This window comes from Corvus hawaiiensis, chromosome 2 (genome assembly GCF_020740725.1).
Source record: "Corvus hawaiiensis isolate bCorHaw1 chromosome 2, bCorHaw1.pri.cur, whole genome shotgun sequence".
Lineage (NCBI taxonomy): Eukaryota > Metazoa > Chordata > Aves > Passeriformes > Corvidae > Corvus > Corvus hawaiiensis.
The window spans coordinates 96,131,126-96,152,765 of NC_063214.1; the positions used below are offsets into that span (position 1 = coordinate 96,131,126).

Sequence of the window (21,640 nt, forward strand, 5' to 3'; positions counted from 1 at the left end):
TTAACATTCTAATACATATTGATTTGCCTCACAGTGAGGTAGAAAGCATTTCATTTAACAGGGAGGTCTGTGGCTCAGCTGATACTAGTCCCAGAGTGCTCAGTGGCAGTGTCTTGGAAGGAACCTGAGCTAACATGTAGCGAAGGACTCACTCAGACAGGAATATTTTGGTCCACATAGGTTACATGTAGAATCATAGAACTGTTTGGGTTGGAAAGGTCTCTAAGTTCATCAAGTCCAACTGTTAATGTAGCACTGCAAGGCCCACCACTAAACCATGTCCCCAAGTGCCACATCTACATGTTTTTTAAATACCTCCAGGATGGTGGCTCCCTGAGCTGCCTGCTCTAGCCTGTCTGGCTTGACACTCCTTTTGGTGAAGAAATTTTTCCTACTATGTGCATGCTCTTTTTCTAAGAAATATATAATTACTACCTACCATTCACTCCCACGTGACTTTTTCTGCCCCTTTCAGATGTTAACACCCCATTTGCACCATAGTGGGATGCTTCATTTAACCATAAATGTCGTCAGTTAGGAATCATTCTGGTTTTGAGAAAAAATTATTTATAGTTAAGACATTTTAAGAGACTAGTTTCTGCTTTAGAAATCACACAGGTGAACAGTTCAACCAGCAGGGGCTAAGGAACAGAGCACAGACAAAAGGAGTCGGGCAGCTGAGAGCAGTAACCCCTTAAACCAAAGCCACAGTAGAAAGGTCATTACATTATCTCTTTAGTGCACATATGGTCTTCATGTAAAAAGCTTCTGTCCCATCTGTGAGGTTGCAGTACCAATATGTGTTAATGACATGCTGAGACATCATTTCAACTGCAGAGTTGATTTTCTCCAAACTCTTCATTTGGTCACTACCAGCTCTGCTCTTCTCTAAAATAAAACAGCACGGGGTATCAATGATCCAATTCAGGACTGCAGCAACTGCATTGCCAAGTCTTTATGTTACATATTTGGAAACTCTGCAGAATGAGGGAGAACAGAAGTAGCTTTAAGATTTCTTTAATGCACATCTGCCTGCTTTCCTTTAATTTTCAAAAACATTCTGTCTTTAGAGTCAGCATAAGTATTAACATTTATAGAATGCCATTGATAACTGAAGTATTCACCTTCAACATGTTTTTATCATTTTTTATCAGAACTATAGAAATTAAATATTTGTCAGCAGGGAAATCTGGACCATCCTTCTGAGCTTTTATGAACAGGGGTGCAGCATTTGTTCTTCTCCAATGACAGGAAACTTTTCCCAAACTCCATCAAAGATGATTTACAATAGCCTTGGATGCTAGCCAATTCTCTCAGCACCCTGACACCACCCCTAGGGTCCCACGAATGTGTATGAGTTGAGTTCTCTCGAGTCACTCCAGCCTCAACCCTCTCTGACAGTAGCCCTTCCACTACTTCCACCCTTTGACTAAACAGAGAAGCCTGGGAGACCTTGCTGGTGAGGGAATGACAAAGGTGGCACTGGGTACCTCAGACTTCTGTGTGTCATCAATCCACTCCACCCCACCCCAACCAGTTACAGTCCTATGTTTTCTTTGCTTAGGTTTTTCCCCCTAATGCAGCAGTAAGTATTGGCTTTGCATGGCCAGGCTTTGGTAGTGGGGGGCTATGGGGAGGGGAGTCTTCTGTGAGAAACTGCCAGGACCTTCACCCTCTTCTGTCTGTGAATAGTTAACTATCCCTAATTGGAAGTGCATAGCACGGTTGCTGTAACTGATAAAACCTCTAGTCTTATGCAAAGTCAAGATGACATGTACCTGTGTTAGATACCTTTTTCTTAATGTAAGCATTTAATTTTCCCCATTAGGTTTAAAGGTTTTATTTTTCTTTCTGCTTTTAAAATGCAGGTTTGGGAGAAACTTAAAAGGAGTTTTTTTTCCTCAATATGTTTCAAGTTTTAAGGCTGTGCATGGAGGGAGAATAAGGAATAAAACTGAATGCTGAGTGTAAAAAACAACTGTTTTTAATTTTTTCTCTTGCAGCACTGGAGGAAGCCTCTGGGAATAAATGCCTGCTTTTCCACTGAGTTTCACTTCAACTTTGGAGTTTGAGGTTTTGGGTTTCAGAAGATTGTACACTTTAAAGAGTCAATATTAGTAAAAGCATTTGAGAGGGGGAATCAGAACATCTGTTTTTGATACCTGTACAAACCTCTGTTGCAGTCATGGAGTGTTTAGGTACAATGAGGGCTACCCTGCAGCTTTGACAGAACAGCAAGTCTCAACTACAACACCAAGGCTAAATTCAGCTAATGAAACACTAAGCACAAAAATAGTTTATCCATTTTGTTGAGGGTTAGCACTTGCGGCTTTGGCACTCTTTCATGAGGTATACGGAAAGTCTTGCCTGAGCATTCAGTAAGACAGACAAAAAGGTAGAGAGGCAGTGAAAAGAAGCAGTGAAAGCAGCAGACAACTGACAGGTAAGAGGCAGATCTGAGGAAATAATGCAACTGAGTTGTCAGGACATCATAGATGAGCAACTTAACCAGCACATTTGTGTTTGAGGATGCAGTTTCAGAGTTACCATAAGCCCATCTGAACTCACTGTCCCTTTTGCCCTTGGCCCCCTACCTTCAGAAGTGTCCCCCTCAGACGTATTTCCATTGCATCAGCACTTGCAGCTGCAAGGCAACTCAGAGTGATAGACTAACTCCACAACACAAGGAAAAACCAGCAAGTTCCCAGCAGAATCTGTAACCTGATTTGTGTCACCCCAAGGCTTTATGAAAAACAAGTGGGCAGAGGAAAAATGGTCAGAACATACTGCCAGGGAAGGGAGAGGACAGGACCAGCCAGAGAAAGGCTGCAGCTAATACTGCCCTGAGCTGATCATGAAATGACATGATCAGTTCTTTCTGAAGTGGAGATGGTAACATTTCTTGGGGAAGAAAGGAAGGCAGGAAGGAAAGAAGAAGGAAAGAAGAAGGAAAGAAGGAAAGACCTGCTCTTTTGATTGTACAGCTCAGAAGAAATACCAAGTATGTCAGACAATACAAATTAGCAAGAATTCATTTGACTTGGCTTCTACTAAATGAACTAGCATTTAATACTTCTTTTACAAAATCTTTCTATTCTGACAATTGTGAAGCACACAATTCTTATTTTAATAAACACTGAATCCCAAATGGTCTTCAGGGTTTTTTTCAATTAATTTACTCATTAATGTAAGACCAATCAGTACCATTAACATTATAGGTGTTTATATTCTAATGGTTACAATCCACACGATTTCTCTGATCTAGAGGTAAGTAACATACTGATATACCAAGGCAGCTACTTAGATACTCTTAGCTACGCTGAAAACAAAAATTACTGAAACCGGTAATTCTTGCAAGAATATCTCCCCAAATATCAAATGAAATGAAGTTGTAACCTGTGACAAAAATGGCCTTTTCTGAAAAACACCTTCAAGTTCTCTAAGAAGACTACTTTTAGTTTGATTGAATGAATGCTGGCGAAAATGTACTTTAAAAACATGACTGGGCATTCCATACAGCTAACCACTTTTTGCCATAAAAAGATGAAGGTAAGTTTCTATTGCACATACGGCCACAGCTAACATCCCTCTATAACATATCCTCTGGTGTTCCTCTATTGTTTCCATTTTGTACTTTCCCTCAAGCATTCTTCACAAAATGGCCTGAAACCAGTGTCCTTCCAAGAGTACACAGAAGAAATTCCTCTCCAAGGATAAGGATCTTACAAAAGGAACTGCCAGAAGCTCATACAGAAGCATTTTCTCAATCATATGTATGATCTATTAATGTAACAGCCTTTAAAAATTAGATAATCTGAAAGTTGAATATTGTGAGTATTATACCCAAGTATATATTGAAGACATGCTGCAAAGTCGGGACATTATTCCACTATGCTGACTTCCATTAATACATATTATTTGCCATTGCAAGAAATAGTATTTTCTAACCCTTGGGAAGTAAAGAATGACTGTATGATTCTGTGCTGTCCTGAATGAGTCACTTTTACTGGCTTTTAGTTAACTCCACTCTTCGTACACCGAACTGCAGCCATAGGACATACATAGTAAGTCACAGAATGCATTTGAATTATTCATATAGACATGGTAGGAAGTTAACTCCTTCACTTAATAAACAGCACTGAGAAGTCACCTGAGTGTAGAGCTTTAAACACCTTTGCCCTTCCTTCCAGAAATCCTCTTGGAAGACAGGAGAGATAAAAGTACAGGCTTCAATCCAACCAATCTGAAGCTCTTTGGTTGGAGCTTACTTGGAGACTTTATTATTATTAAACACTAACATCTTCATATCCTAAGCCCATATTTAAAACAGCTTGTCTAGGCATAATTCAGCTGGAGAGGAATTTCTCCTTCCTTGGCCTGCCTCCACTTAAAATCTATATTCCTTCTGAATTATAAAGTACTTGCGTGTTTTTAACATATAATACTCAAATCACACAAAGGCCAGCATCCTAAATAACAGTGCATAAATTCCTGTTTTCCTTCATTTACATCTGACATTTACATCATATACTTTTCTTAAAGAGACAGGAAATTTAGACTAACCTTCCTTAGTGATGACTGAGGCTGATGATTGGGATGTTGAAGCATTCAAAGCAGACCTCCTGGGTAATTTTGTATCTCTTGTTGCCAAAGACACTTAAAAGACATTATGTTGAACATGAAAAGTTCCATTCTTGATGTGAACAACAACAAAAAAATATGGCCAACACCAGGTTGGGTTCTTTTTATTGTTAAAACATTAAAGCATAACATTTCACCAAATACAGGAAATTCAGGGGTTGTCTTGACATTACAAACATCTGAATCATCAAGAGAAAGTGTTGAGCTATACATAGTCTGACGTTAATCTATCAATTTAATGTATATTAGTACATGATTAAAACATGGCCAAAATACAGAATCACAAAATAAGTACCTTGATGCTTCTAAATCTGAGACAAGTCAGAGAACTGAGTGCAATAAATTTCCAGCAAATGTCTATACACTCAATTACAACCTCAGGGCAGAATTGTTCCAGGAATATTGGTAGTTTCTCATATTCTGGCTCATTCACATTCAATTTAGTGAGAATTTTGATTTGAGAACTTGATAAAAACATTTTTAAAAATACAACATTTAACAAATGTGAAAAAAGAAGTTGTCTTCACAGGAAAATATGGATTGCTTGCCACTCCAGTCCTTAATTGCCTATATGTTTTACAAATCTTTACAAAACTAATTTGTATCCATTTTGGTTTCAAAAACATAGTACATCTGAAAAATAAAATATGACTCTACTGATGGGTAATACAAAGACATGAACACGCATTTAAAATTACTTTCAAAAGTAAATCTTTTCAGTAATACAGCTATAAGACAAGTTAAACATAGTACAATAAACCATGCATCTTCTGACTTGTCAGATCAGCTAAACTACTCGGTTAACATACAGTAACACTTTTGAACACTTTGTAAATTCAGCTTCTCTAGCACAAGAAAAAAAACCATTAAATTTGTTCTTCAAGTGGTTCAAGGCTGTCTAAGTGTTTTTTAGGTGTATCATCACTATGACGGCTTTGGCAATGGGTTAAATGTTTCTTAAAGCCTCGGGGAAAATTTGATTCAAAATTACAACGGGGACACTTCAACAAACTTTGACCATGAGCAGCAACATGATTTTTAAGAAGAGACTCCAAGAGAAAAGCTTTGCCACATATTTTACATTTGTATGGGCTTTGAACATTATGCTTGTTAACTAAATGGTGCAAGACAGCACCTTTCTTCATTGCACGACAGCAACAAATTTTGCAGTAATACTTTCCCTTGCCACGCTTCATGTATTTTGCTATTTCTTCCTCAGAGATGAAAGCCTCTTTCTCTTCAGTAAACTGAAGCACACACTGTGGCTGCGTGGGAGTAGTTGCATCCATTTTGCTCTCTTTGCTGTAATCAGATGACTCCATATCATACTGCTCTTGGTCACTGTTGGATTCTTGCTCCTTTATCTCCATTGAGTCCACCTCTGTTTTTCCACACTCACTGCTATTTAGTTCAGAATCTGAGTTCTCCTGGTTATCCTTCTTGGGCTTCTTTTTTGGGCATGAATATAACATGTGTTCAGGTGATTCTTTGGCTAATATTGATTGTTCATCCTGTGAGAATAAATCATCCAGTGGTTTCTGATCATCTAAATTGTGAGAGAGAAAGTCACTCTCACCAGACTCACTGGGTGTTTGGGGCTCAGAGAAAAAGCCCGATGCAGACTTGTGAGGCTCGGAAAACAGGATGTTCTTCTGGATTTCAGAAGGTAAAGTAGTTTCAGCATGTCTCTGGACATCAGAGGATAGAGTAGCAGCAGGCTTCTGCATCTCAGAAAATACAGCATGCTTTTGAACATCAGGGGAAACAGCAGATTTCTGGCAGTCTGTGAAAACAGCTTGCTTGAGTGTCTCAGGAGAAACAGGAGTAGGTTTCTGAGACTCAGTAAAGAGGCCATGTTTCTGAACTTCAGGAGATGTGGATTTCTGAGACTCTAGAAAGGCAGCAGACTCCTGAACTTCAGAGGAAATGGAAGTGAGTTTTTGGGCTTCAGAAAATAGGGCATGCTTCTGGACTTCAGAAGAAACAAGAGCGGATTTCTGGGCTTCAGAACACAGGGCTTGTTTTTGACCTTCAGTAGAAACAGCAGAAGTAGACATCTGATTCTGGGGCTCAGAAAAGACAGCACGTTTCTGGACATCAGTAGAAGCAGTAGGATTAGATTTACGAGTCTCTGGGAACAACACTCTTTTCCGAGGTTCTGGGAAATGAGCCCGTTTCTGAATCTCAGATGAAGCAGCAGAGGTGGATTTCTGAGTTTCAGAAAAATACATAGATTTCCGTGACTCAGAGAGTTTCCAAGATTCAGGAGATACTGAAACACCAGGCTTACGGACCTCAGGAAAGAAAGAAGGCTTCCAAGAGTCAGAGGAAACAGTGTGACTAGACTTTCGAAGCTCAGGAGAAACAGGGGGAGAATGTTTCCATGTGTCAGGGGACAGAACAGGTTTCCAGCCTTCAGGGTAAACAGATGAGATAGGTTTCCAGGGCTCAGAAGAAACAAGAGTAGACTTCTGGGATTCAGAAAAGGACGTAGACTTACACGAATCAGAAACAAGCCTCCTAGGTTCTGGCAACACAACTGAACCAGGCCTTCGGGACTCAGGGGCAGACCTCCGGGATTCTACAGACACCGACATGGCAGGCTTTGAAGCCCAGGGAGAAACTGCAGAAGACTTCTGCACCTCGTGAGGTGAAGACCTCCAGGGCTCAGGGGAAACAGTTGGAGCAGGTCTCCACGACTCTGGCGAAACTGCAGAAGCAGGCCGCCGGGTTTCAGGAGAAGAAGCAGAAGCGGGCCTGCGCATTTGAGAGGGATGCCTTCGTGGCTCAGGAGACCCAGCTGGGGCATACCTCCGTGGTTCGGGGGATACTGCCGGAGCAGGTTTCTTTGGCTCTGGTGACACAGCTGGGGAGTATCTGCGGGGCTCTGGAGACACAGCGGGAGAATGGCGCCGGGGCTCTGGTGATACGGCAGGGGAATGCCGCCGGGGCTCTGGAGACGTTGCTGGGGAGTGCCGCCGGGGCTCTGGAGACACGGCTGGGGCTGGCTTCTGTGGGTCGGGGGACACAGCAGGAGACGGCTTCTGTGGGTCAGGGGACACGGCAGGAGATGGCTTCTGTGGGTCAGGGGACACGGCAGGAGATGGCTTCTGTGGGTCAGGGGACACAGCTGAGGCTAACTTCTCTGGATCGGGAGACATGGCCTGGGCTGACTTTTCTGGATCTGGGGACACAGTCTGGACTGACTTCTCTGGCTCTGAGGAAGTCACCTGAGCAGACTTCTGGGGCTCTGGAGACACAGAAGATTTCTGAAGCTTGGGGGAAACAACAGGTTCAGATTTGGGGAGTTCAGGAGAAAGGTCAGGTTTGCGTGACTCAGGGGAAAGGGTAGGTTTCTGTGGCTCCAACGTGACACTTTTTTTGGATGAATCTGAATCTCCTTCAACCTGTTGCTCTTTCCGCTCTTCATTCCACTTCTCAGGTGCTGCATGCTGTGCTTTGATGTGGTAATATACGTTGCAATACATCTTGCTGGTAAAGAAACATTTATGGCAGTGAAACAGTTTTGCACTTTTTTGATAAAATATAAGTTTACCCAAACCAGCAGCATCCATTTCATCACAATACTCTGGGTGAACAGTACCCATATGAATTTGTATGTTTTCATAGTCAGTTCCTCTGAAGCTGCAGTAGTCACACTCCAAGCGCTCTGTGGTTTTACGTAGTATCTGCAACATGTCCATTTTTCTACGGGCAGTAACAGTTTCACAGCACTGCACCTTTTAAAGATTAATTTTCAGTTCCTGCAATAAAGGAAAAAGATCTGTATAGTTATCTGTCCATGTGAATTTCAACTCTGTCATTCCTAAATAACCGCATGGGCTTTTCCCCACCCACCGCCCCCTTTTTAGAAAGAGTAACTTTTGCACAGGTACTAACTCCTTCATAGAGAAATCCAAACATAGGTGTCTCCAACTTCTGAAAGTCATTTTATATCAGTAAAACTTGAAAAAACAAAGTTTATATTTAACAATAGGCCTTCCTACCTATGTAAAAAAACTGGAAGCAAATGATACAAAAAGAACCCAGGTGATGAAGAGCAAAGTTTGAATTTCATTTGATAAATGTGACTTGCTTTCTCCATTGTCTTCTCTTCCCATATTTGATGTGCTTTTATTGACATTATACACGTAAACTGAAAACAAAAAGTACTTTGAAACACTGCCACTGAGATAAAGCCATGTCAAAAATGCATCTCCATCATTCAATTTCAAAACAAATCAGCAGTTTTTGACAAAGACCAAAAAAAAAAACCAAGAAAACAGCAGCCTAAAACCTAGGCCCTATTTTCATCTGTCAAATACTGACATCCTTTCACTAATTACATGGAAAAAAAATATGCTGATCATAAAAGCTTTATCTATTATGAAAAGGACTTTTCCTGTTCCATTATTTCATGTGCTGCCCCAATAACAATAAAAATACTATTTAAGAAAAACAAACAAAAAAGTACTCCAAAAACTGAACAAAAATCCCTCAAAATGCAAATAGTTTTAAATTATTTGGCCGGATTCCACTATTACCAACAGAATTTACCCAGATTAGCTACTACAATGAGCAGAAAACCAAGTCTAGTCATATTCTGCAAGTTATATTGTCATAAAAGTGGAAGGTAAAAAGGACATTCAAGTGAAATGCACACACTTTTTTTTTTGTAGGTTGAAATTAAAACAGTTGTTACATGATTAATCAGGCTAAGGTATCAACCTAATTTTGGGGGTCTTGTAAAACACACTGCTTCAAAACACTCAAAATTGTTGTTTCATTTTAACATTAATTTACCTGTCTAAATATATATTAGACTAACAAGTCTAAAAATATGCATTCAAAGCAAGTTTTCTTAATTTATTCCTAAAGCATTTTTACCCTGGTTTCTTATGGAAATGAGGCTTACACAAACACATTGCCCTACAGTCAATGCCAATCAAACCGGACAAAGCAATCCAGCCTTACTTTGCATTTCTACACCTTTCATGAAAATCAGGAACCAGAGAATGCAAGCAATGCCTCCACTGAGGCAGAATATGTCACTTAGCAGTGCCTGCTTCTGTTTAGCCTCTACACAAATAGGCTTGAAACTTTCAGAGCAAGCAGTGTCTGATTCAGCTTGTAATTAAGGAAAAGGGGAAGGAATTAAAAATACTACAGCAGTGAGCTGCTTTGGGTTTGGGGCAGAGACAGAATGAAAGCAAATTAGCAGTGCTGCTAAAGGATGAGATGGATACAACAAAAAACCAGGAAAGAAGGATTGGCTGAGGAGCAAGAGGGCACAAATCCTTAATAGAGTTTCACTAGCTCAGCTGCTTATGGAACAACTCCTTTGCGTGCACTGTGCATACACACTTCACATTAAGTCACAGGAACAGGTAGATTTCCAGTTGGGAAGCGTGGTGGGACCACGGGTGGAGCTTTAAGAAGGATCCTGCTTTACAACCATGAGGCAAATGAAAAGCATCCAACCACAGTCTAGCTACAAATGAGAAGTAATTACTCTCTGCTCTACAAACACTGAAGTGGAAGGACCTTTGGGGTATAAGCTGCAGTTTCCCACCACTGCTGGCATCCATACAAAAGACACCCCAAATTGTAGTCCACACCACATTCAGTTTTGACCACAAAACACTTCCCAACACAACCATTGTTTAATGCATGTAAAAGATGAAAATAAAACAGAAAGATGGCAGCAGTGCTTAGCAGTCTGTATTTGCAACAGCAAATAACTTGCCAATTGTAAAAACCCATAGTACATCATGTCTTAATACTCCAAAAGACCTTCAAATCTTTATGAATTACAGTGCATGTTTTGTTTGCAGGACTCGGGACAATGGGAGGAAGGGAAGATTTCAATTTGAAAGCAAAAATTTCTGAATTGCTGATATGAGCTAAATAAAAAGGCTTTGTTGTTTTTTGTCATATCACAGCAGAACATAATTAGGACAATAAAGACATACTGCAAGTAATCACACTTTTAGACTTGAAAGGGAATTTGTCAATTCCAAAATTGGTTGTAATCCTGAATTATCCATATTCTTTTCACTAGAAAACCAAAAAAGGCTTTTCCAATTTGAATTTATCACAGTTTATAACAAAGTTTACCAGACAACCTTTTCTACCCTCTTCAGAATTTCCCTGCCCTTGGCATGTCCCTGTTGCCTTTGCTGCAGTTTTTTGTTATTCACTGAACTACACTTCACCCCACCTCCCATCCTCTTCTTTTATTCAGTTCTACCTTACTTTATGATGAAAATTTCCACTTTCTCTCCAAATACAACAGTTAGAAAAAGTCAGTGCCTCCCTTCCACAAATTGTCCAAGTTGCTGCTAAGCTTTGTTGACCATGAGATTATTTTGGAACCAAAGAAGTTACAGGCACAGTCCAGACATCCAAAAGTCTGGATATTCAAGCCTTTAGCATAAGAAATAACATTGAAGAGCTGAGGGTACTTTCTCTCACATTGCCTTCACTCACCATTTTTAGTTTTGTAACTCAACCCACTGTATCTGGCAGTCACTGAAGCAACTGCCTCTTCTGCTGAAATCTCTACTTAATTGAGGCAAGACAACTCTTTGTTAGTGCAGCACCTTGAGTCCATGGAATAGTAAACCTAGTTTTAAAATAGCTACTGTGAGATCAGTAACAAACTTAAAACAGTCATGTTGTCAATTTAAATTTGTTGAGACATTTCTGAAGGAATAAACTCTGAGATGTTGCTGGTTCACTTAACACAGATCTAAACAGCTAGTTTGAAAGATTTTCCTGTCAAGCCCTCCAGATTCCTTCTCATATTGAGCTCCAATACCACTGTCTCTACATGGCTCTGGTTGCTGCCCTCCTATACACTCAGGTTTATCACACAGATAAACCTGCATCACACTGTTCTTTGCCATCATCTCCCACATCAAAACTTGTTCTGCACTGGATCCTGCCTTGCCTAGTTGGGTGAAAGTGCAAGCAACAACATCACTGTTTCTTATAGAGTCCCACACCAGCAGACCCAGCCAGCCTAAAATCCATATGCCCAGTAACCAGGTCTCCACAGCCTCGGCCCTGCATGAACTGTGATGGGTCCTGCATGAACTGTGATGTAATCTGTGCTCAGCAGCATCTTTTTGGCAACACTAAGAGAGACGGACCATGCTCCCTCTGTGTAAATGCATTATTACAGACATTAAAGGGAACTAGCTCTGTGCTGCTCCAGCTCAATCCCATGAAAAGGGTCAGGAAAAGAACTGCTGTGATAAATCTGTCAGGGTGCTCCATGTGCACTGCAGAGAACTGGATCAAGTACTAAATCCCAGTATCATTCTATTCCTCTGAAGCTCTTTAACGAAAAGTATGAATTTCAGGGTGAAGATCAAATTGTCATGAGCAACAGCTTCTCCATGAAACAAAGCAGAGGGGAGATGGCCACTAGAGTATCTCTCAAGGCTTCTTGAATACTCCTAGGAGAACAAAGGACCTGCCACCTCTGCAAGTACAAATAACTGCTGTGCAGGCCCCAGGCCACTTTGTTTGGTTGAACACTCTGCCTGGCCATAACTGTTTTGTAAAAAGGACACTTGAGCATTGCCCCTATTCAAACTCCCAGTTAATAGGATGTGCAGTGCAGCAGTGGCTATAACTGAGGCTGTGCTGCATACCACTGTAACACTACAAAGCACAACACATTCCTTAATTGCTCTTTCTGCATTCCCTCCTACTTATCTCACTTTCCATGGCTGCAACACTGAGAAAACAAATACAGATGCAGCCAAATCGAACTAATTATCTGTTCTGAGAACACATTACAACCGAAGCAGAAGCCTGAAGCCCAGCATTTATGCTTGTCCTGCGTCCACATCCTGCCTTCAAGACAAGGTACTGTGATTCAACTAAGATTCTGGAGCTTGCAATACGAAATTTTAACTTAAGGCAGCCAAGACTCATTCAGAGTCTTCCTAAGACATGACATTTCCCACTGAAATCTACCTGAACAGGTAAGTGCTTCTGTCTAAAAGCTCGCTGTATCCTCAGGTATCAAGCACAGTAACAGCATCAGCACCAACTCAGGTCTTAGCTGCCTTGAAGTGACACAGATCAATGTCCATCACTTAGGTTAAAAGCTGCCTGAAGAGACACAAATCTCAGCAGTGGGACCACCAGTCCCTACTGCTGCTCTATCAGCCACCTCTCCCAACCCCTCTTCTTTCACACATGTTTAGAACCTACATATAGAGGTTCCTACCACCAGCTCTCTCCTCTCTCCACAGAGATGCTGAAGATCCTTACACCAGTTCCTGTCCCCCACATTGCAGTTCTGGCCATAATCTCCTCTACCACAGGAAGAACAGAAAAACAGCATGGGGAAAGGATTGGTAACGAGGGAATGTATCTAACTGAGAGATGAACAACCACCACTGCTTTTCTTGCTTGGTTCTCAGCACCCAAGAGACTAAAGTCATGATTTGGCAGAAAGAAGAAGTATCCAGGAAGTAAGAGGCAGCGAGACAACCACAAATTCAACCAAAAGTTGGTTATGTGTATTGCAAGGCAGCCACAAAGTGGAGTCAAACAGCATCACAAATCTCTGTTGAGCTCATGTTAAACTGAGCAATAGGAGCATCCTAAGCTAATGCACAAGAGAGGAGAGACCTCCTGATGTCTTTCCAGGCATGTCAGAGACAGTTCCCGGATTCCACATCCCATCTTCCATGAGGATCCCACTAAAAATTAAGCCATACTTTCTACAGCCTCTCAAAAACCTCTCAGTGGAAGAAGAGTGGAAAAATGCAGAAGAGATACCTACATATAAGAAGGAATCCATGAAGGGGATGGCACAACATGACTGGCAGAAACCAAAATGTCTCCACTTCTCAACTCCATTCCAATTTCATAGCTACAAGTCTTCCAATCATTACTGGTAATTTTTAATAAACACATTCTACACTTAGCTTTGCAACATTTAATATATACTTGCATTTTTCCTCTACAGAAGATAAGCTGTGACTGTCCGAGGGAAGCAACAAAGGGCTCAAAGCTAAAGATCTGTCTGTGAGCACAGAAAATTTATGTAATTTTAACATTACATGAAGAATTCAGAGCACAGCAACAAGTAGTCGGCCATATCATTGTTCAAAATCAGACCGTCAGTGGCAGAAGAATCTCTAACTATTTTCCTCTCGATAATCAATCCTGGTGAGACACAAACAGATAGAGGACACACAACATACTTCAGTGACACCAACACAGCTGGGAAAGTGCTCCAGAAGAAAGCCCTGTGATTTTCTGTAATGCCCTACAACCACACATAGGATTCCCTGCACAGGAAGGATTACTGTTTATTCTCATCAGCCTTGGAAGTTTCTTGCAGGCAAACAGTTCAGTCATAACCTCTGTCAGTGAAGAGGGTCAACGTTTCCAGCACAAGAAAGCTGGGTTTGTTCCCAGCACAAGAAAGCTGGGTAAGCTAGATGCAGCAGGATCATTGCCTCTGCTAGCAGGAACAGATCCAGACTATTGCTGTGTTTAAGCAAAAGGAAAAGTTACATGTTCTTGCAGTGCCAAAAAGTAAATGGCAGTCTGATGGCAGCATGATGCTTCTCTTGAAGCTACATCCCTGTGTTGTGACTGACAAAGAGAAGTTTAGCTCCCAGAGGAAGCTGCACACAAACATCCCACAGTGGGGCAGAGCAGACACTTCGCAATGCAGAAGGCAGGTCAGGGCATCACTTCCAAGGCACCACGAACAAGACAGGCAGCACTATGCTTCTGCTAGCCCAGAAGTGTCCACAGGTACCTGACCACAACCTCATATCTGAACTCCCAGCTACCAGCCAGTCTAAGTTCCATCAGCAACAATTGCTGAACCAGGTCTTTAAAATTACACAACTACACAAGGCACAAACACTCGGACCCAACCAGCCACTGAAACACTAAGATATGCTGAGAACATGGGAGGCACCAGATCCAGGTAGGAAATGCTGTATTATGAAGTTCCACATTTCCAGGGAAGGTTCAAGTCACAGGAGATCTACAAAGCGACAATACCTGATGCACATGACTTAAGAAACACAAAGCATCCAGAACTGCAGCAATTTTGCAATATTTCAATCTTTGTTAAGAGAATTACAAGTCTATACAACATTAGTTCTCAATACAAGATCTAACAACAGTCTACATTGCAGAGTAAAATCAATGTACCTTTGACTGATTCAAGACGGAAAAAATTAATTCCATGTACTTCTGACACAGCTTTCTAACTCCAAGTTCACAATTCCACTTAGCTGGCTTCCAAAAATGGTCTCAAAAACGTTACTACTGCAGTGCTGTACCTGAGCTAACGAAGTGCCGCAAGACTCACTAGAGCATTACAATCTAGTCAAGAACTGTGAATTAAGGTTGTGAAACTTGGTGATAACAGGCTAAGAATTCCATTTACACTACTCTGAAAGAATATGGGGTCCAAGGGAAGATTATGGAAGAGAAATAAGAAATCCAAAGTTTCTATGTTCCTCACTTGCAAAAAATTCATAGAATCATTGAGGTTGGAAAAGACCTCTGAGATCATCGACTCCAACCTGTGACTGAACACCACCTTGTCAAATAGACCATGGCACTCAGTGCCACGTCCAGTCTTTCCTTAAACACCTCTAGGGACAGTGACTCCAACACCATCCTGGGCAGTCCATTCCAATGTCTAATCACCTCCACAGTGAAGAAATTCTTCCTAATGTCCAATTTAAACGTCCCTTGGTGCAATTTAAGATTATGTCCTCTCGTCCTGTCACTTGTTAACTGGGAGAAGAGGCCGACCCCCACTCAGCTACAATCCCCTTTCAGGTGGTTGTGGAGAGTCACAAGGTCCCCCCTGAGCCTCCTGTTCTCCAGGTTAAACAACCCTAGCTCCCTCAGCCGCTCCTCACAGGACACGCTCTCCAGAACTGTTGTGAGCCGTGGTTCTGCACCTGCTTCTCTGCTCCCACGTGCGACGCAGCCGCTCCCGGCAGCTATTTCTGTCACCGGGGGAAGGGCCCGGTCCCGGCGGGGACACGTCCCGTGCCGAACTCGCTATCCCAGGACAGCAGACCGGCGGCGTGCTCCTCCTGCTCCTCGCTCCGCCGGCATCACTTTAACTTTCCTGCGGGGAGGGGGTGCCTGCGGGTTCGGCTTTCGCGGGGCCGCCGGTTCGCCGCTGCCCGGCCCTCCCGGGGCCGCACCCCCGGGCCGGGGGCCACGCCGCCCGCCCATTCATCCCGCCCCTCCGGGCGCTCTCCCTCGTCGCCTCCCCTCTCCCTCTTCCCTCCCGTGCGCGGCCCCGTCGGTTTTGTTCCCCCCGCGCCGGCACCGGCAGCCGCCGCCGCCCCCCGCGCGGCGGGGGCTGGACAAGGGGAAGGCCCAGGCCCGATGCCCAGGGGGAGGGAGGGAAGCGCGCCGGGCCCGGCCGGCGGGAGCGGGGGGCAAGCGGGACGCGGCGCCCGCACTCACCGTTCGGCACCTCCGGGACGGCGGGCGCGGGGCCGGGGGGGCCGGGCCGGGCTCCCCCCGCCAATGGCGGCGGCGGCGGCGGCGGGAGGCGGGGCCGGGTCACGTGCCGCGGCCGCGGCGGCGGGGACGGGGGCGGGGCCGAACCGCGGCGCCCTCCGCGCCCGCCGGCAGGGGGCGCTGCCGCACAGGGGGGGGCCCGGCCTTGTCTGGGAACCCACAGAGGGTTTGTCCAGTGCGGAGAGAATTCCAGAATCCCAGAAACACGGAGCCGCAAAGTCGCAAACTAGGCTGCAAAAGACCTCTGAGATCCTCGACTATGACTGAACACCACCATATCAACAAGACCATGGCCCTCGGTGTCATGTCCAGTCTTTCCTTAAACACCTCTAGGGACAGTGACTCCACCACCTCCCTGGGCAGCCCATTCCAATAACCAATCACCCTTTGAGTGAAGAAATTCTTCCTAATGTCTGACCTAAAAACCCCTTGATGCAGTTTAAGACTATGTCCTCTCATCCTGGCACTGGTTGCCTGGGAGAAGAGCCTCACCCCCATAAGGCTACATCCTCCTTTCAGGTGATTGTAGAGAATGATAAGGTCTCCCCTGAGCCTCCTCTTCTCCAGGCTAGACCCCAGCTCGCTCAGATGCTCCATTATAGGACACCTGCTCTATTGCTCTTCTCTGGACCTGCTCCAGCCCTTTAATGTCCTTCCTGAATTGAGGGGCCCAGAAATGGACACAGGATTCGAGGTGTGGCCTCACCAGTGTCAAATAGGCCACACCTCAGCTACTGTGTCCAGTTCTGGACCCCTCAATTCAGGAATTGTTTTTTGTCTTTTGGTTTTTGCAGTGCTTTTTGTCCAGTGTGGAAAGAATGACAGACTCACAGAATCACAGATCAATTAAGTTGGAAAAGACCTCTGAGATCATCAACTTCAACTATTACTGAACACCACCATGTCAACCAGACCACAGCACTAGGTGTCATGCCTGGTTTTTCCTCAAACATCTCCAGGGACGGTGACTCCCTGGAGCTGTTTAAGGAAAGATTCTCTGGAGTCCGAGGGGCATTTTGTTAGGACAGATCATGGGGTAACCCGGATTCTTGTTACTAGGTCCCTTGGGGCAGATTAGTGTGAAATGACACTGACTGATCAGTATTTGTAAATAAACAGTGTATGGTTATTATTTTTATATATTTTATTATTTAATAATAATATATATTTTTATTTATTAAAATATATATTTATATATTTTGTTATTATTATTGCAATTTGATTGCAAAGGAAAACAGGTAGTGGAGCCATTTTGGTGGTTATTACCATAGTAATAAAACATGAAAGCATTGCAATGTGAAAGTGTAACAACATCATCAAAGGATACACACAAGGGGAAAGAAAGAGAGAAAGGACAAGAGAAGAAGGAAAGGAAAGGAAAGGAAAGGAAAGGAAAGGAAAGGAAAGGAAAGGAAAGGAAAGGAAAGGAAAGGAAAGGAAAGGAAAGGGAAGGAAAGGAAAGGAAAGGAAAGGAAAGGAAAGGAAAGGAAAGGAAAGGAAAGGAAAGGAAAGGAAAGAAAGGAAAGGAAAGGAAAGGAAAGGAAAGGAAAGGAAAGGAAAGGAAAGGAAAGGAAAGGAAAGGAAAGGAAAGGAAAGGAAAGGAAAGGAAAGGAAAGGAAAGGAAAGGAAAGGAAAGGAAAGGAAAAGGAAAGGAAAGGAAAGGAAAGGAAAGGAAAGGAAAGGAAAGGAAAGGAAAGGAAAGGAAAGGAAAGGAAAGGAAAGAAGGAAGGGTGTGAGGATCTCACCACCCTAAGCCTCACAACAACACTTGATTGCTGTACAGTCTCGGTCGAAGTGGTGGTGAGAAGCGGTGAGGGAAGTCCCGAAGAAGTGGTGAGGAGAAATCAGCGGAACACTGTGGCATTTAAGTAAAACCTTATAAAATGAAAGCCTTGTTGCCTTTGTAAAATTATGGCTCAGGCCTGTTACTTTGGCTAGAGAAGGACTGTGAGAAGAAAAACAATTCGTTTTTACCCATGAGAATGTAGTATCAACAGAAGCAAGAAAGTTAAACAGTAGAAGGAGAAAACAGCAACGTATCTGCACCTGTTATTTTTCTGAATGCTTGAATGCTTAGGCTATAGGTAGCCAATGGTAGTATGTTGTAGTTAGTAATAGCCAATGAGTCTATTGTAGTAGTTTAGCAACCAATGAATCTGTAACACGAATGATAACATACAAAAGGTGTATAAAAGAGGCTGCTTTGTTTAATAAACAATAAATAGCTTTTTGGCCCTTGAAAGAGGCACTGTCTGTGTGTGTTGTGACTGCCCCAACAGCGACAGAACACAGCATCTCTTGGGTTTATATTCACTCTGGTTCAGGTGCATATAAATCAGGTACCTCCTCAGGAGCAGGAAGCTTGATGTCAGAATGTAGATCATGGGACGCTTCGTGAGTCCTCGACACCTTCTAAGACGACACAGCTGCCCATCACACCAGCACAGCTGAGTCAGTTGTGCCCCATTATGTCCCAGCAGCAGAGATGAACTTGCTCAGGTCACACGCGAATATCCCGGTACTTCCCGTGGGGAGGAGGGGGAGCCCCACAACCCAGTGGTTTGTGCAGGGAAGCACAACTTAACATGACAGGGTGCACAATCTGTCTCCACAGGATCCATCTCCTGTCTCACTCACAGCCCATCATTCACCCTGTGCCTTATCAGATCAGAGGTTTAGCCATTACACAACTAAAAGTTCACTTCCTCCATCTCAACCAAGCGCCCTGGCCTCTCCACAAAAGGGGGAATGTTTGAGTCATTGTCCCTTAATAGTTCAGTCTCTCACACGTCCTCACCACTCTCTACAGCTTTCTGAGGAGGGAAAGTGGAGAGAGAGATGCTAAACTTTTCTCCCTGGTACCCACTGAGAGGACATGTGGGAATGGCTCAGAGATCCTTCAGGGGAGGCTTGGGCTGGACATTCGGCAGCATTTCCTTACCAAGAGGGCGGTTTCTCTGTCAGGCAGCATTTAGCAGTGACCTGTTGCATCCCCTGGCTGCTGGGATAGCAGCAGTATTTTTCACCAGTTGTATCTAAGTTTTCGAGAAAATCAGAACTACACATGCTCTGAAAGTGTAGCAGAAGTGTAGTGATCAACTACAATTACTGACCGATGAGGAATTATTTTCTTTATTCCACATCTCGGTGTCATGGAGAAATCTAGCACTGCAGGCTCGATACCCTCCTGGTCCTCTGTGTAGTCATGTCTCAGGCTCATGTCTCTTTGACTACAGGTTATATATTCATCATTGTGGATTGTGTTTTTCCCATGACTTACTTAAAAACCAACTGGTTGTTTCCATCCAAGTCTTCAGTCGAGAGTGCTCTTGCTACGCATCCACCTTGTACTTGCATTTTATCTAGTTTTTGTTACTCAAATGCTGACTCCTGCTTTTTTCATTCATGGAAATAGTGTGTAAATTCAACCCAAGGCCAGCTAATAACCTGTCATTCTCACCTGATCCTGATCTTTCATCTCTTTCTGGTTTGCCAGTGCTTTCCCCCATTTTACACTTTTTGAATTAATTTCCAGCTTCTGTAGTTAATCTAGTAATTTCCATTGGTCATGGAATCAAACACTTAAATAAATTCCAAGTAAACCAGGTGTACCCTATTTATTACATTTCTTCTTAGACAGACTAAGTAAACTTCTCTTATTTTTCCATGCTGTTGTTATCTATAGGTGATTTAGAGTACTTGGAGGATTTCCTTTCAACCTAGCCAAGAAGTTTTCTCAAAGGAGATAAAGAAATCCCATGCAGATTTTTTGCTGGATTAGCCATTAGAGACCAAGGATTGCACTAGAAAACAGAGAATACATAAAGAACACATCTCAACCCCAGTGAATAACTTTTGGTTTTAATAGACTTTTTTTTTACTGTATGGTTAAACTTTATTTTCTAACTAGTTAAGAACTTTTTTGCCTTTACATCTAGGGATTTTATTTAATTTATGAAATCATGCTAAAATTTCATGTCTCCCCCTTTCAGTTAATATTATTATGAAAGACACTTGACTATAGCTTCCAGTTCTATATTATCTTTTTTTTTTTGCATAAGCAAAATGTAAAAAAATTGCCATATTCACCTGTGAAGTCTCTCAGTGAAAATGACATCAGGCTCTTGAAGGCATGGAGTTTAATCATCCAAGACAGCTTGTTTCATTTAATTCATTCCCTTAGGCCTCTAAATTACTTTCTGAAATGGCCTTTTAGTTCTTACTATGTGTTAGTAACTGTAAGAAATAGAACAACGAATCTGTTACCTAACACTGTAGCTAGGGAGAGCTCACAATTCATTGGAGACACATCTAAATACCCCCCGAATACATTTTTACCTTATGTAACATATTCCCAAGTGTTTTCTTCCTTGTTATTTGATCTTTAATTGAGGAACTTAAAAGTTTCCAATATACAACCAACTTTTATCTTTGTATTTCAGGATGTTGTTAAAAGTTAAGGAAACAAGACTGAGCTTATTCAGCGCCGTGCAAGTGTTTCCATTTTTTCCTTCGATATCCCGATTTTCTTGTCTGAATGCCTGAGGACATAATTGTACCCATACTGTTGTTTCTGGACAATGATGACCTGCAACAGCTGTCAAAACCATGCAAGAACTTCCAACAGGTAATGTCAGATATCAGTGCCCATATTCAAGTTTGCTGTTAAGAAACAAGGTGAGGTGGAATTTCCCTTCAGTTTCATCCAGCAGAACCATCCACATTTCTGCATAGCCAGAGATAGGGAGCAGCACAACACACACACACCTGGGCACAGACCAGTAGTAACAGGCCGAGCCCTCCATGCTGTGGATAACCTAAAGCCAAACTCCCTGTCTGGCCAGGTGGAGTCTTCCAGAATTAATTTTCAATCTATTCACTAGAGTTGGCAACTGAGAGCCTGACAGAAGAAAAAAACCCAAAACATCAACACCTCAAAAGATCCAGCCCCCCCCCTTCCCCTTCAAGTTTTACGCAGAGTATTATATTTGGCTTCAGAATATATCAACATTTTTAAATAGAAGGGAAAAAAAGAATCTCCCATTTCTGCATGTTTTTGTATCTCCTGCCTTCAGCACATACTGGGAGCCATTTATTGACCTTGCATGGACCATAAGTCTATATGCCATTTTTGCTAATCATTACACTTTTGGAGAGCATTGGAGAATAGGGTTTTTTTCTAATCAAGGCTGTTAATTGGAATTGAGCAAAGAACACTGCAGTCCAATGTTTTGTAGGTTTGTGTCCATTTGAAACAAAATACTGTAATATTTATGTGACAGTAATGAGCCTCTGATAGTATTCACCTAATTCTAGATGGGGTATGCAAATGAGGCATGTTCAGGAGACCAGGTGTGGGCTAGTGCAATGTAAACCACAAAATATATCTGGAAAATATTTGGTTTTTAGTTATGTAGCAATGAAGAAGTTTGGGAAAGGGTTTAACAGCTAAGAGAGA

The 21,640-nt window shown here is 42.6% G+C and overlaps 1 protein-coding gene across 2 annotated transcripts; it reads right to left on the reverse strand.

The window, feature by feature from the left end:
- Nucleotides 1–4,729: 4,729 nt before the first annotated feature.
- On the reverse strand, nucleotides 4,730–16,176 carry CHAMP1 (chromosome alignment maintaining phosphoprotein 1). Of its 2 annotated transcripts, none has more exons than XM_048327156.1 (2): nucleotides 16,126–16,176; nucleotides 4,730–8,405 (listed from the first exon to the last, which is right to left on the reverse strand). In XM_048327156.1, exon 2 carries the CDS (start codon nucleotides 8,343–8,345, stop codon nucleotides 5,508–5,510), a length of 2,838 nt encoding a protein of 945 aa, XP_048183113.1. In that variant the 5' UTR covers nucleotides 8,346–8,405; nucleotides 16,126–16,176; the 3' UTR covers nucleotides 4,730–5,507. The 2 variants fall into 2 exon arrangements, with proteins under 2 accessions (XP_048183113.1, XP_048183119.1); XM_048327162.1 differs by lacking the exon at nucleotides 16,126–16,176 and adding an exon at nucleotides 15,606–15,776.
- Nucleotides 16,177–21,640: the final 5,464 nt, after the last annotated feature.